The following is a 17,384-nucleotide window of genomic DNA, read 5'->3' on the forward strand; positions in this document are numbered from 1 at the left end:
CAGCACTATTTATAATAGCTAAGATTTGGAAACAGCCTAAGTGCCCATCAGCAGGTGAGTGGATTAAAAACCTGTGGTACATCTACACAATGGAATACCATGCGGCTGTAAAAAGAAGGAACTGTTACCATTTTCAACAGCATAGATGGATCTGGAGAGCATTACTGTAAATGAAATAAGCTAGTCGGAGAAAGATAATTATTGCATGATCTCACTCATATGTGGGATATAATGAACAACATAAACTGATGAACAAAAATAGATCCAGAGATTAAGAAACACTGATCAGACTGTCCAACCTCAGACAAAAGGCAGGGGAGGGGGCGGGGCAGCATAAGAGATCAACTAAAAGACTTGTATGCATGCATATTAGCATAACCAATGGACATGGATACTGGGGCAGTGGGGGCCTGTCCTGAGGGATGGCAGGGGAGGGGTATCAATCGTGAAAAAAGGAGACATATGTAATACTTTAAACAATAGAAAAATAAATAAATAATCCATTAAAAGTGGGTAAAGGATTTACATAGACATTCCTCCACAGAAGATATACAGATGGCCAATAAGCACATGACAAAGTTGCTCATCATTACTCATTAGGTAAAAGCAAACCAAAACCATGAAACCCCCACCTTAACATCAACTGAAGTACTTATAAAAAGATGGACAAGTGTTGGAGAGGATATGGAGAAATTCATATCCTCATACATTGTTAGTGGAAATGTAAACCTTAAACCAGTGGTTCTCAACCTTCTGGCCCTTTAAATACAGTTCCTGATGTTGTGACCCAACCATAAAATTATTTTCGTTGCTACTTCATAACTGTAATATTGCTACTGTTATGAAGTGTAATTTAAATATCTGATATGCAGGATGGTCTTAGGCGACCCCTGTGAAAGGGTCGTTCGACTGCCAAAGGGGTCGCGACCCATAGGTTGAGAAAAGCTGCAAACACAAATGTTCACAGCAACATGATTCATAATAGCCCCAAAGTGGAAATAACCCAAATGTAGAGCAACTGATGAATGGATAAACAAATTATAGTATAGTTATATAATCGAGTATTATTCAACCATAAAAGAAATGAAATACTGATACATGCTACAGCTAGTATGAAACTTGTAAACATTATGTAAGTGAGAGAAGGCAGTTACAAAAGACCACTTATCATATGATTCCACTTATATGCAAAGTCCAGAAATATATAAATTCAGAGACAGAGAGTAGGTTAGTAGTTGTCAGTGGCTGGGGGAAGGGGAGAATAAAAATGGAGAGTTCCGGTTTATGGTGATGAAATGTTCTAGAATTAGATACTGGTAATGGTTTGTAAATTCTGTGAATATACTAAAACTCAGTAAATTGCACACTCTAAATGGGTAAATTTTATGGTATATAAATTATATCTCAATAAAGAAAATCAACAATCCATTCATAGAAACTACTATAAATTCACTTTTCAGTCACATCTTCCCATTCCTCTGTACATTACCAAGGATCTAAGGGTTTAACTCTTCCTGTGATGCTGAGGTCTCCCTCACTCCCAGAGCCACCTCAATCCTATTTTGAAACAGCTTATGTGAGAAGTCAAAACCACAGTTTACTTACAAGATGACAGAAATATGCTTTGTAACAAACCTTTATTTTACAGTAGCTGACCTAGACCTTTCAGAGATGAAATGCAATAAAGGTTAGAAGCAGTGAGAACTGCACCAGTGCTTCCTTATCATCCTTTGTCTGATTACTGTATCAATCTCCTGTTACCACTATCTGCAGTTTTGCTTCCTTCACCAAACTAGTCATTAGAGAGATTTGTTTTTTTCAAACACCAAAGTTGATTATGGCACTCTTCTAAATTTAAAAATTGTCCTTGGCCCTGGCTAGGTAGCTCAGTTGGTTTGAGTGTCCTACCGATATACCAGGGTTGCCGGTTTGATCCTCAGTCAGGGCACTGTACAAGAATCAACCGATGAATACATAAATAAGTGGAACAACAAATCCCTCCCTCCCCACACATACACACACATCCCCTCTTTCTAAAATCAATTTTTAAAATGTCCTTGAGAATTTGAACTTGATCACAAAGACAGAATTTTCTTTGCAAGCCTTTCATGACCTATTCCTGGTTGTCTCTTTCTCTTGTAGCACTTTCCCTTGCATCTTAAAGTCAGAGCTAAAAATCTGTTTGCAGTTTCTCCAGCACTTTTGTCTACTTCATGCTTCTGTGTCTGTGTTCATGTTGACCCTCTTCCAGGAATGGTTTCCCTCTCCTCTCATCTTCAAATGTTCTGCCTCTGAGGAGTGTTTTTCACTCCAGTCCCCAAAATTGACCTCTCCTTCCTCCAACCTCAGATATATCCTGTGAATACTAAACACTTGACTGTCTCTGTCTGAATTCCCTACAGGTTTGCTCATTGAGGGCAAAGATTTTCTCTCATTTGTATACCCAGCACACCAAGCAAAGGTCTGGTTGAAAGGGGGAGGGACAGAGGGAGGGAGGGGAGGAGGAAGGAAGGAAGGAAGGAAGGAAGGAAGGAAGGAAGGAAGGAAGGAAGGAAGAGAGGAAGACAGGCCTAAAAATATGAACCTATTCATCCTCCTTCCACTGTGTACCTTAGAAGAGCCTTTATGTGGTACCATTTTCTACCCACTTCTCCACATTAGAATGAACTAAAAATATGAAAGGAATGAAGGATTCCAAGCATGCTTTTATTTTTATTACCTCAGAACTGGCAAGTGAGACAAGGTTAAGGTCTATCACCAGCAACAGCTCTTTAATGCGTATCAGAAGAGGTGGAAGAGGGCTGATCATTCACTTTCCACCACCTACAGAATAAAGTCCAAACTCCTCAGCAAGTTGGTCAAGGCTTTCAGTCTTACCAACCACTATTTCTCATCAACCCTCCCACACAAATCACACACTTCCTATTCTTTTAATATACTCCCTATTTTTTATTTTTACATCGCTGCCATAGTAAAAGTTTCTTAGCCCAGCTCAAATGGCCCTTTCTCTACTGAAGCCCTCTCTACTCTCTACTACCCAACTCCAAATTACGAGCCATCAATTCTTCCTCTTAACACGTTTTATTCTATTATAGCATTTTTAACCTAAAACGTGTGTTTGTTTGCTTTTTAACATTCTTTCAGAACCTGGTGTGGAATGAAATACACAGCAAATATGCAGTAAATGGCTGCCAGACTGACCGAGAGAAAACAGAACTGGTCATTATCCCAAAATGAAAATGGAGAGCTAAGGTAGCAAGGAAATAAAGACAATTCATGGTGGCTTCTCTTTCCAAACAGCAGGATATGATCTTCTGGGATCCAAGGAGATTTCTACATGGTAATCAGAAGCTTTTGCATTCCAAATGATACCATGAGCATCCCACATTCCCTGCAAATAGGTAAAGCCATTTTACCAAGTCTAAAAGTGTTTTGTGAGCAGCTATGTGTGAAACCTCCCCCCACCAGCCAGAGGAGCCACCACAGTGGTGAACAGCAACCACCACAGGAGTTGCTGCCAACTGAGGAGCGGTTGCTACCACAGCCGCCCGAGGAGCAACCACAGCCCGAGGAGCCACTGCCACCCAGGGAGCAGCCACTGAACGACTCAACATCTAGATATGTCGGTGAGATCAAACATGGGTAGAAAAAGAAACCCCCAAAGGAAAGAAAAGGAGGACTCGCCAGAAAAGCAGCTAAGTGAAACCGAGGCATGAAGCATGACAGAAAAAGAATTCAGATTAAGGGTCCTAGAGCAAAGAAACAGCAATCCTAAATGACTCACTAGATCAGATGGACTTAATTGACATCTTCAGAACACTTCACCCCAAAGCCATGGAATATACATTCCTCTCAGGTGCTCATGGGACATATTCAAAAATAGACCACATATTGGGTCACAAGCAAAGTCTCCACAAATTCAAGAAGATTGAAATCATAAAAAGCTTCTTCTCAGACCACGATGGCATAATGTTAGAAATAAACTACAATAAAAACAACCCAAAATACTCAAACACTTGGAAGCTGAATAGCATGTTATTAAATATTGATTGGGTTACCAATGAGATCAAAGAAGAAATTAAAAACATCCTGGACACTAATGACAATGAAAACACAACAATCCAAAACCTATGGGACACAATGAAAGCAGTCCTGAGAGGGAAGTTTATAGCTCTACAGGCCTATCTCAAAAAACAAGAAAAAATGGTAGTAAATCATCTAACTCTTCAACTCAAAGAATTAGAAAGAGAGCAACAAGAAAACCCCAGAGTGAGCAGAAGGAAGGAGATAATAAAGATTAGAGCAGAAATAAATGACATAGAGACCAAAAAAACAATACAGAAAATCAATGAAACCAAGAGCTGGTTCTTTGAAAGGATAAACAAGATTGACAAACCTCTAGCCAGGCTCACCAAGAAGCAAAGAGAGAGGACCCAAATAAACCAAATCAGAAACGATAGAGGCGAAATAACAACAGACCCCACAGAAATACAAATGATTGTTAAACAATACTATGGACAGCTCTACTCCAACAAACTAGACAACCTGGAGGAAATGGACAAATTCCTAGGAAAGTACAACATTCCAAAACTCAATCAGGAAGAATCTAAAAATCTCAATAGGCCAATAACTATGGAAGAAATTGAAGCAGTCATCAAAAAGCTTCCAGCAAACAAAAGCCCAGGACCAGATGGCTTCTCAGGGGAGTTTTACCAAACTTTCAAGGAAGAACTAAAACCTATCCTCCTCAGACTACTACAAAAAATTCAGGAGGAAGGAACACTTCCAAGCTCATTCTATGAAGCCAGCATCACCCTAATACCAAAACCAGGTAAAGACAACACAATGAAAGAGAATTACAGGCCAATATCCCTCATGAACATAGATGCCAAAATCCTCAACAAAATCTTAGCAAATCGGATCCAACAGTACATCAGAAGGATCATACACCATGACCAAGTAGGATTTATCCCAGGGATGCAAGGATGGTACAACATCCGTAAATCAATAAACGTAATACATCACATAAACAAATTGAAAGAAAAAAACCACATGGTCATATCAATTGATGCAGAAAAAGCATTCGACAAAATCCAACACCCATTTTTGATAAAAACTCTCAGCAAGGTGGGAGTAGAAGGATCATACCTCAACATAATAAAAGCCATATATGACAGGCCCACAGCCAACATCATACTCAATGGACAAAAACTAACACCATTTCCCCTAAGAACAGGAACAAGACAGGGATGCCCACTCTCGCCACTCCTCTTTAACATAGTCCTGGAAGTATTAGCCATTGCAATTAGACAAGAAGAAGAAATAAAAGGCATCCAAATTGGAAAAGAGGAAGTAAAACTGTCCTTATTTGCAGACGACATGATATTATACATACAAAACCCTAGAGACTCCATCAAAAAGCTACTAGACTTAATACATGAATTTGGCAATGTAGCAGGATACAAAATTAACCCCAAGAAATCTGAGGCATTTCTATACACCAATAGTGAACTTTCAGAAAGAGAGATTATAAAAACAATCCCATTTACCATCGCACCAAAAAAATTAAGCTACCTAGGAATAAACTTAACTAAAGAGGTAAAAGACCTCTACTCAGAAAACTACAGGACGTTGAAAAAAGAGATAGAGGAAGACATAAAGAGATGGAAGAACATACCATGTTCTTGGATTGGTAGAATCAACATCATTAAAATGTCCATACTACCCAAAGCAATCTATAAATTCAACGCACTTCCCATTAAAATACCAATGGCCTACTTCAAAGATCTAGAACGAACTCTCCAAAAATTCATCTGGAATAAAAAAAGACCCCGAATAGCTGCAGCGATCCTGAGAAAGAACAAAGTAGGTGGGATCTCAATGCCAGATATCAAGCTGTATTACAAAGCCACTGTTCTCAAAACTGCCTGGTACTGGCACAAGAACAGACATATAGATCAGTGGAATAGAATAGAGAGTCCAGAAATTAGCCCGAACCAATATGCTCAATTAATATTTGACAAAGGAGGAAAGAACATTCAATGGAGCCAAGATAGTCTCTTCAATAAATGGTGTTGGGAAAATTGGACAGATATATGCAAGAAAATGAAACTAGACCACCAACTTACACCATACACAAGAATAAACTCAAAATGGATAAAGGACTTAAATGTACGACAGGAAACCATAAAAATTCTAGAAGAATTCAAAGGCAACAAAATCTCAGACATATGCCGAAGCAATTTCTTCACCGATACAGATCCTAGGGCATTGGAAACTAAAGAGAAAATAAACAAATGGGACTACATCAAAATAAAAAGTTTCTGCACAGCAAAAGAAACCATCAACAAAACAACAAGAAAGCCCACTACATGGGAGAACATATTTGCCAACATTATATCTGATAAGGGCCTAATCTCCAAAATTTATAGGGAACTCATACAACTTAACAAAAGGAAGATAAACAATCCAATCAAAAAATGGGCAAAGGATCTAAATAGACACCTTTCAAAAGAGGACATTCAGAAAGCCAAGAGACATATGAAAACATGCTCAAAGTCACTAATCATCCGAGAGATGCAAATCAAAACAACAATGAGGTACCATTTCACACCTGTCAGAATGGCTATCATCAACAAATCAACAAATGACAAGTGCTGGAGAGGATGTGGAGAAAAAGGAACACTTGTGCACTGCTGGTGGGAATGCAGACTGGTGCAGCCACTATGGAAGACAGTATGGAGTTTCCTCAAAAAACAAAACATGGAACTCCCATTTGACCCTGTGATCCCACTTCTAGGAATATATCCCAAGAAACCAGAAACACCAATCAGAAAGGATATATGCACCCCTATGTTCATAGCAGCACAATTCACCATAGCTAAGATTTGGAAACAGCCTAAGTGCCCATCAGTAGATGAATGGATTAGAAAACTGTGGTACATCTACACGATGGAATACTATGCTGCTGTAAAAAAGAAGGAACTCTTACCATTTGCAACGGCATGGATGGAACTGGAGAGCATTATGCTAAGTGAAATAAGCCAGTCAATGAAAGAAAAATACCACATGATCTCAGTCATTCATGGATAATAAAGACCATTATAAACTTATGAACAAAAATAGATACAGGGGCAGAGCTGTCTCGAACAGACTGTCAAACTACAGCGGGAAAGCCGGGGAGGGTTGAGGGACGGGAGGAGAGCCTAAGTGGGGGTAAGAGATCAACAGAAGGATTTATATGCATGCATATAAGCATAACCAATGGACATAAGACACTGGGGGGTAGAGGAGGCCAGGAGATTGTCAAGGGCGAGGGGAAAAAGGAGACATATGTAATACCCTTTGTAATACTTTAAGTAATAAAACAATAAAAAAATAAAAAAAGAACAGAACTTGGCTGGAGATCCTGGCTAGGCTGCTGATCAACTGAAAAAAAAAAAGTGTTTTGTGCTTTTATTTATTTTTTCCTCCAAGAAAGATGTGTTCTCTTGCCCTGGATGATTTGGCTCAATGGATAGAGTGTTGGCCTGCGGACTGAAGGGTCCCAGGTTCAATTCCGGCCAAGGACATATGCCTGGTTTGCGGGCTCAATCCCCAGTGGGGAGCATGCAGGACTCAGCCAATCAATGATTCTCTCTCATCATTGATGTTTCTGTCTCTCTCTCCCCCCCTTCCTCTCTAAAATCAATAATATATATTTAAAAAAAGAAAGATGTGTTCTCTTAACTAAATTTCAATTATCTGGGTTAATGTTTTAAAAACTCTGTTTCTTAGCTGTTTTCATTTTAAACTTTTAATCCTGTACCTTCCTCTCAAACTCAACTTTCAGCAGGCCTGTTATAACATCTCATACTCTGTGGCATACCAGCTCTCTAAAAAGGAAAAAATAGACTGTGTTCTAAATTTGCCTTACTATAGACTAAAAAAGTTATTTGGGACAAACATTCAAACCTTACTTACTTTCTTCTCTTTTTGAGCATTCATATTTTATCTCCTTACTTTCTCCCTGCTTAAAAATGTCTCTGGACTTAGAGATAAGGCCCTATATCATGTTCTGAAAAGTGAATGATGAAAATTGGACTAAAAGGGAATAATTTAATGACTACTTCAAAGAAGAGAGTGTCTAAAACACCTCAGAAGGAAAATAATTAATATGGGGCTCTTAAAACTTACAAGACTGTAAAAGAAAAAGATAAGAAAAATATTATTTTTAAAGATAAATATTTTAAAAATGATTCTATATTGAAAAACTCACAATAATAACTATATCATAGAGAACTAATGAAAGATACTATCACTGAAGACACACTAGAGACGTCACAGCAAATATTTGCTTTAAGACCTGACAGTCATTACAATCTTAGGGTGCTAGGGATTGACCCGTTTAAACAAGAGCAGTATGCTACTGTGTACAATTAGCTCTTTATTCCAATAAGACAGGGATATCATGAGCTCTTGGTCAGTCCTCCTGACTCCAATCATCCCATAGGTATCCAGAATGATCTTTAAAAAATCTTTTTTAAAATTGTTTATTGATTTTTAGAAAGAGAGGGAAGGAGGATAGGGAAGGGGCGGGGGAGAGGGACAGGGACATATCCTCAGGTGAGGATTTAAAAAAAGAAAAATGTTTGCTGGATGAAAGTATTACAGCCAAAACAAATGGAATATATCTTTCTTTTTAAATTGCAATTTCAATCTTCATCCCTATTTTTTCCCCAGGGTTGGGGACAAGTAATATAAATGAGAATAGGAAAAGAGAGGACAAAAAAAGAGATGATCATCTTGAATGGGAAATCATACTGGAGTTTTTAAATATAGATGCCTTACACCACCACTGTGCACGAGCCTTTTCAAGTGAGTAGGCTCTCCCTAGCTCAACCTAACACTCACTCACTTTATCATCTTCTGGCAGCAGGCATCAGCAGCTTGGAAGGACAGGTCCTAATCTACCTGGACATTATTACTTATTACTCCATGCCAAATACTAAAACAAAAGTGAGCTCCAAAAACCACTTTGAGCTTAACTTCAAATAAAGAGATACACAGACTACTTTAAAGAATGTCAATGGTGTAGCAGCTGACAAACTCAGTGTTTGTAAGATCTCATTAGTGAAAACCTCTCTAAGAACAGACATTATTTATTTGGGATAGGTTATCTGTGTAATTTGAATACTGCACTCTGCCAACAAATTTCAGCATATGGAAAACTATTTTTATTTTTTTTAAATATATTTTATTGATTTTTTTACAGAGAGGAAGGGAGGGATAGAGAGTTAGAAACATCGATCAGCAGCCTCCTGCACACCTCCTACTGGGGATGTGCCCGCAACCAAGGTACATGCCCTTGACCGGAATCGAACCTGGGACCCTTGAGTCCGCAGGCTGACGCTCTATCCACTGAGCCAAACCGGTTAGGGCTGGAAAACTATTTTTAAATGTGAATGCAGCTATGAGGATTATGGCTTCTTTTTAAATAGAAATAATTACATTTTTTAGAAATTATAACAAAAGCTATCAATCTCAGTTGTGTGTTTTTTAACACCCAGATAATCTAAAAATGTGCAATTCTTTAATCATTGGTTCAAATAATTAACTTTACATTAGGATAATGTCTGGCCCACAGAAGTTCCTCAATAATTATTTAATGAAAAAATGAACAAATAGTAATATATCCTTCAAAATGATTGTTTTAAAACTGCTATTTATAATGATATTATTCCAACATCAAGGCCAGCAATGTAATGACATTTTTTTAAAGTATATCCATCCCTTAAAATTTAACACTGACAATCAGTACACTGCCAAAGGCCATGCAGGAGACAGAAGAATTCCAGGTGTTTTCTTTCAGAGTTTGAAGTGAGTAGGTGATACTCCAGATAAATAAGACGAGAAATGTGGATGCACAAAAAGAAAACTGAGGCATGACTTATATAATTCCGTCATTAGGAACCCCCTGAATTAAGCCTCATATTACCTACTACCAAATACTTCATCTCTAATCCATCCTCACATGGCAGCCTGCAGAGTGGATATTCTAAAATATACATCTAGGCACTTCCAGTCAAAGTAGCAGACTAAGGAAACGCTGTGCTCATTCCTCCCATGACCACATCAATATTACAACGTATAGAGCAACCACCCTTGAGAACCACCTGAAGAGGAGCTAAACAGAACTCCTATGACTAAAGATATAAAGAAGAAACCTCAGCAAGACTGGTAGGAGGGGTAGCAATGCAAAACAGGCTGATCCCACACCTATTTGCAGTGGTGAAAAATTGGAAGGGATATCTTGCCTGGTGGTCCCAGCCCCATACCAGATTCCCCAGCCTGGAGCACCAGTGCCAGGAACAGGAGTCCCCAAAACATCTGGCTGTAAAAATCAGTGGAGACTGTGTCCAGATGAGAAGGGGGACTGCTATAGACCCAGGCATCCTCTTGAAGGGCCTGAGCACAGACTCACTCATGAACACTCGCCCTTAGCTTCAGTAAAGGGACAGCACTCCAAAAGTACCAAGGGAGGAACTGAATTATCTGGCTTCAGGGTGAGGGTTGAACAGGCACCTCTCTACAGGACTGAAGGGCTGGCAGGCACCATTATTCCTTTGTTAAGCCCACACCGGCCCAGCCTGCATATGCAGGTGGGCGCCAAATCCAAGATCTCCATTAAATGGCTAACCTCAGGTATCCCACTCTGATGACTCCCTTAGGCCTTGCCCTACCTAACACAGGCAAGGGCCCAAAACTCTTTCAGAGGCTGTTTCTTCTAAGTGGCTGGGCTTGGCCCATGCTGCACACTTTTCTAAAATCTCTCAAAGGTCCACAAACCCCAAATGAGCAGTGCATGGCCTTGATGTGCCCTGTATCTCATGCTAAGTAACCCCACAGCATAGCCTCTCCCAGATGTCTCCAAGCCCATCACTGGTGACTACCAACCACAGGATTACTTGTAGCTCCCATTAGGTGGTTCCAGGCCAGGCACTGGTAGCAACTGACCTGGGGCTGTACCTGAGCCCTACCTAAAAGGCCCCAGAACCAACACACCTGTTGGCTGGCTTTATACCACACCAGAACACTACCCAATGAGCTCCATAAATGCCATACCCAAAGGGTGGAATCAAAAGGCATTGGACTGCACTAAAATAAACCCTGCTCTGTGGGGTTAGCACTTGCACAAAAGCTTATCTGCTGCAGTTGCAACCAGTTCTCATAGCCATTGAGCCTGAGGGGCAATCCTACCTACTGACATGCTAAGAGCAATCAAAGCTCAACTACAACAGACGGGCACACACAATGACACAAGGAACACACACTACTGGACCAGGAAGACTATGCCACTGGTCCCCACTGGACACCTACTAACTATATAAGGCCACCATGCCAAGATTAGGAGACATAGCAGATCTACTTAATACATAGAAACAAACACAGGGAGGCAGCCAAAATAAGACAAAGAAATGTCCCAAATGAAAGAAGAGGACAAAACTCCAGAAAAAGAACTAAATGAAATGGTGGCAAGCAATCTATTAGATACAGAGATAAAAAAAAAAAGTGGGAGTAAAGATGCTCAGGGGCCTGGCCGGCATGGCTCAGTGGTTGAGTGTCAACCTATGAACCAGGAGGTCATGGTTCAATTCCCAGTCAGGGCACATGCCCAGGTTGGGAGCTCAATCCTCAGTGTGGGGTGTTCAGGAAGCAGCCGATCAATAATTCTCTCTCATCATTGATTCCTCTCTCTTTCTCTCAATTCTCTGAAATCAATAAAAAAATATATATTTTAAAAGATGCTCAAGGAACACAGGGGAAATATTGATGAACTCAGTGAGAATTTACACAAAGAGACAGAAATCATAAAAAAGAACCAGTCAGAAATCTAATCTAATAAAAGAGAAACATGCAAATTGACCGCACCTCCACTACACCCCAAGCAATGCCCACCAGCCAATCAGAGCAACTATATGCAAATTTACCCAACCAAGATGGCGGCCGGCAGCCACGGAGCTGGAGCAAGCAGGAGGCTTGGGTGCCCCAGCAATGGAGGAAGCCAAGCTTCCCTCCTGCCCTGGCCGGCTGTGGCCTCCGCTCAAGTCAACAAAGTTTCAATTATAGAAGATAAATAAATCCCAGATACCTGCTTCCAGCCAGCCTCCACTGGGAGCTTGGGTGGCTGGGGGCTGTGGCCAGCCTGCAAACAGCCATTAGCCCCTCACCCAGACTGGCCAGGCACCCCAGCAGGAACCCCAACCCTAAAAGGGCTTTGGCCAGCCTGCAAACAGCCATCAGACACTCACCCAGACTGGCCAGGCACCCCTGCAAGACCCCCCTCCCTGAAGGGGGTGTGGCCAGCCTGAAAACGGCCCTCAGCCCCTCACCCAGGCTGGCCAGGCACCCCAGGGGGACCCCCACCCTGATCCGGGACACCCTTCAGGGCAAACCAGCCGGCCCCCACCCATGCACCAGGCCTCTATCCTATATAATAAAAGGGTAATATGCAAATTGATCCTAACAGCAGAATGACTGGGAATGACTGGTCACTATGACACACACTGACCACCAGGGGGCAGACGCTCAATGCAGGAGCTGCCCCCTGGTGGTCAGTGTGCTCCCACAGGGGGAGCTCTGCTCAGCCACAAACCAGGCTGACGGCTGCCAGTACAGCGGTGGCGGTGGGAGCCTCTCCCGCCTCCTCAGCAGCGCTAAGGATGTCCGACTGCAGCTTAGGCCTGCTCCCCACTGGCAAGTGGACATTTCCCGAGGGCTCCCGGGCTGCCAGAGGGATGTCTGACTGCCAGCTTAGGCCCAATCCCCCGGGGAGTGGGCCTAAGCCAGCAGGTGGTCATCCCCCGGGGGTCCCAGACTGCGAGAGGGCACAGGCCGGGCTGAGGGACCACCCCCCCAACACAAATTTTTGTGCACCGGGCCTCTAGTTAAGAATATAAGAACTGAAATGAAGAGTACAACAGTAGAGCCCTAGCCGGTTTGGCTCACTGGATACAGCATCGCCTGTGGACTGAAGGGTCCCAGGTTCGATCCCCAGTAGGGGTTGTGCAGGAGACAATTGATCAATGATTCTCTCATCATTGATGTTTCTATCTCTCCCTCCTCTCTGAAATCAATAAAAAAAAAAAAGAGTCCAACAGTAGATTAGATGAAGCAGAGGATCAAATCAGTAATTTGGAAGACAAAGTAGCAGGTGTTTCATACTTGCCAAGTAAACAGCAGGACTTTTTATGATGTGAGTTAGAATGTATAATTTGATTGTCCAACTTTTGCTCCATGGAGCAATAAAAACCATCTCTCCAGGGAAATAAATAATTTGGCTAACTTTAAATACTACTTAAATACTACTTATATGGCATTTGCACTTACCTAAGTTGCTATATATTGCACTACAAGGATTCAGGTCTATAGGATCTGAAATGTCTTCTTTTTCCTCTTCCCTTTCCAGTTCAGGTATGGGCAATGCTGGTGTGCAGCTTCCACCATCTTGCTTCACAATAACAGTTCTTGGATCCCAAGGAGAAAAATCCTCTGTCACTTCATGGCTCACATGACTGAAATAAATCAGACCACTGTCACATTGGTATTTAAAGGTCGTGCTAACAAAATGAACTGACTAACAAAATAAGACCTGTAGCGTGGAGGGATGGAACAGACTGACATACCTCAATATGGGATGGGAGGATGAGGACAGATAACCAAAGAACTTATATGTATAGCCCATGGACACAGACAATAGGGTGGTAAGTCCTGGGGGGTGGGTAGGGGGTGGGCATAGGGAGTAGGAAATGGGATACATCTGTAATACTATCAATAATGAAATAAATATAACAATATAAATAAAGAATATCTCTATATCTAAAAAGTAAATTAATAAAAATAAAGGTCTTCCTAAATTTAGATTTATGGAAGGCATATACTTGCCATAAATGTAAATAACTGGCCCAATAATCCAGCAATGAGTCATAAGCCACAACATGCTTGTGTGAATATAAGGCAGTCCTTCATGCAGATTGATACTTCTATTTATCTTGATTCATAGATATTGATCATTCAGTTTGGTAGAGGAGGTATGATAGTCTCAGAAGGAAGATGGAGAATAGCAGGTAAGAACTGCAATAATTTTTTTTAAAGGTAGGAGGTGGCAATTACAGTGGTGGTAGAGGGAGTTGAATGCTTAATTGATTAAAGACAAATATACTCAAGTATTGAGCATATTTACTATATGATAGTACTACAATACTAAAATATACATCAAACACTTTACTATTTAGTATATAGTATTTACTGCACACTAAAGTATTTACTAAGGTATTTAGTAAAGAATCAGAAATAAAGTTGAGTTAGACTACAGTGGAACCTCCTTTCTCGAACTTAATTAATTTCCAAAGACTGTTTGAGAAGCGATTTGTTAAAAAACTCGACTCTTTCTTCCAATTAGAAATAATGTAAATAGAATTAATCCATTCCAAACCCCTAAATGATTCCGTTTTAACTTTTCTTATATACAGTGCATGCCTAATGTAATACACACACACACACACACACACACACACACACACACTAGTGACCCATTGCACAGATTCACGCAATAGGCCTCCCTTCCCCTGGCTGCCGGCACCAGTCTTCCTCCGGGACCCGGGATCCAGGTTTTTGGTCCAGCCACAGAAGCAAGACTTGGCTTCTCCGCTCTGGCTGCTCGCAGCCCCTCCTTTTTTTTTTCCAGCTCCTCCAGCGGAGGCCAGGGCTGGCTGGAAGCCTGGGTCACCCCCGGCGATCCAGACGCCCAGCCACTCCTTGAGCGGAGCCCAGGCCCCAGCCACTCCTTGAGCGGAGTCCAGGGTGGGCTGGAAGCCAGGCCCCCAGCCCCTCCTTGAGTGGAGCTCAGGGCGGGCTGGAAGCCTGGGTCGCCCCGGCAACCCAGGCCCCCAGCCACTCCTTGAGCAGAGTCCAGGGCCGACGGGAAACTTGGCTTCCTCTGTCGCCGGGAGCAACCCAAGCCTCCTGCTTGCTCCAGCTCTGTGGCCACTGCCATCTTCAGTCATCTTCAGTATTTGCTCCACGCCTGCATATGCAAATTAACTGCCATCTTTGTTGGGTTAATTTGGCTGGTGGGTGTAGCGGAGTGGAGGAGTGATGGTTAATTTGCATGTTTCTCTTTTACCTCTTTTATTAGTGTAGATATAGAGAGAGAGAGCCAGCCACCGTAACAGCCATAACGCCCACTGTGTCCAGCGAACCAGCCGATCAGGGGATGGGGCCGGCCGGCCAACGTCACAGCCACTCCCCCCTGCCAGCCTGCCCCTGATTGGATTCTCCCACCCTGATCAAGGGTGGGGCGGCTGACCAAATGCCCCTCCTTTGCCCCAACCACCAGCCCCACCCCCGATCAGCCAGCCCTACCATGATAGCCCCGCAAGCTCCTCCCCTGGCTGGCCCGCCCTGATTGCACCCCCTCCCTTAATAGGGGGCGGGGCTGGGTGGCCAACCTCCTGCAGCCCCTACCCCTGTCCGCCCCACTGCTGATCGCAATAAAAGCATTCTCTACTTTGTTGACAGAGAGACACTTTTTGTCACGCTGAGGTTGTCAGGTAGAAAACCGAAGTTTTGGTTGAAAAACCGAGACATTTCTTTCTGTGAACTTGGTTGAGAACCAAACTGTTCAAGATGGGAGATGTTCAAGAAACGAGGTTTTGAAAAGATAAGGAGGAAAAAAAAAAGACTCAAGCACAGCAGCAACTGGAAAAAAAAAAACACTTAAAAAGCAGGAAAAGAGCCTGAGGGGGCTTTGGGACAAAATGAAATGAAACAACATCTGCATAATAGAAGTGCCAGAACTAGAGGAAACAGCAAGGAATAGAAAACCTGTTTGAAGAAATAATGACAGAAAACTTCACTGATTTGGGGAAGAAAAAAGTCACACAAGGAGAGAAACCAAGATGGTGGCATAGGTAAACACCGGAAATTGCTGCCTCCTACAACAAATTCAAAAATACAACTAAAAGACAAAACGGACATCATCCAGACCAACAGGAAGGCTGGCTGAGTGGAAATTCTATAACTAGAAGGAAAGAGAAAAGCACAGTGAGACTCAGAGGAGGTGCGGAAGTGCAGAGGTACGGAGGCGCATACGGCAAGGGCTGGCAACCAAGGACGCGGCTGTCTTTTTGAATCGGGAGGGAGTCACAAGCCCCCGACTGCTCTGAACTCCAGTTCCGGGTGAGTCTCTGGGGACCCAGACTCATACAGGGAGAAACTGGACTGTCTGGCAGCGGGCAGAACTGGGAACTCGAGGGCGGCTTTCTCTCAAAGGTGCTTGCAGCGATTACTGGGACACTGAGACGCGGGGCCCCTTAGGGCAGGGCTGAGGATCAGCCATAGCTGCTTGCTCCGCCTTGTTGATTCCCTGGAACCCCGCTCCACCCAAGTTGTGGCAGAAGCTTTTGCATATGAATGCCCTGGCCCAGGGGTCCTCAAACTATGGCCCGCGGGCCACATGCAAATACAAATATTGTATTTGTTCCCATTTTGTTTTTTTACTTCAAAATAAGATATGTGCAGTGTGCATAGGAATTTGTTCATAGTTATTTTTTAAACTATAGTCCGACCCTCCAAAGGTCTGAGGGACAGTGAACTGGCCCCCTGTTTAAAAAGTTTGAGGACCCCTGCTCTACACAGCCCTCTGCAAAGTAGGCAGCCCAAGTTTTAGTGTTAAGCTGTTTTCCAGTGAAGGTGAGGCTGCAGCATGCAAGTGGCAGCGCAGAGACCTGAACATACATCTCTATCCCTCATGCCTTTGCTTCTGGCTTCCAGGGCTGCCCGGGCTCAGCTCCCAGCTCCCCACCCTCACCAGAGCCCCAGGCCAGAGAGCAGGGCTTCTAACAAGCCGCTGGGTCTCCCCCTGCCCTTGTGCCTTTTCCAATCCCATCTCTCCAAGTTCCATTGGACCTTCCCTCATTCAAAGGGCGCTTAAATAAGTGCAAGGTAATGTGAAGAGCAAATGGGCTAACCCTGTTGAGGCGCATGCTGAAGAGCCAGGAAACTGGACCCAGACTTTCCGGCCACACTATCCCCCACCCTTCACAGCTGGTCCAATAACCAGAAACCTTTACTTCCCTCCAAGAAACTGTGTCCAGAGTTCCACTCTTTTAACCCACAGAAATCTCTTCATACATTTAGAAGAAATTCATCAAGGTCCCTAATTTAGAATAATTTGGGGGAATTCAACCACATAGCATGGACTTACGATGTACCCATAGGCTTACCCACATGGACTGGAAGCAGACAGGACACATGGACAACTGGACAGAGAGTCACAGCATCTTAGGTTTAACAGCTTTTCTGTTGGGGACTAGGGGGAAGGAATAGGATTTTCAAATGACATT

General features: G+C 42.7%; 1 protein-coding gene across 3 annotated transcripts in view; it reads right to left on the minus strand.

The window, feature by feature from the left end:
- The window catches only part of PEAK1 (pseudopodium-enriched atypical kinase 1), a 183,370-nt gene that overhangs the window by 52,384 nt on the left and 113,602 nt on the right, over positions 1-17,384 (minus strand). For all 3 annotated transcript variants that reach the window (XR_001361966.1, XM_005865315.2, XM_005865314.2), the window contains exon 3: positions 13,369-13,553. Coding sequence is in view for 2 of the 3 variants with exons in the window: in XM_005865315.2 (XP_005865377.1) it covers positions 13,369-13,553 (185 nt within the window). In the remaining variant the exon portion in view is untranslated. The remainder of the gene's footprint in view (positions 1-13,368; positions 13,554-17,384) is intronic.

Source organism: Myotis brandtii, unplaced genomic scaffold (assembly GCF_000412655.1).
Source record: "Myotis brandtii unplaced genomic scaffold, ASM41265v1 scaffold205, whole genome shotgun sequence".
Taxonomy (NCBI): domain Eukaryota; kingdom Metazoa; phylum Chordata; class Mammalia; order Chiroptera; family Vespertilionidae; genus Myotis; species Myotis brandtii.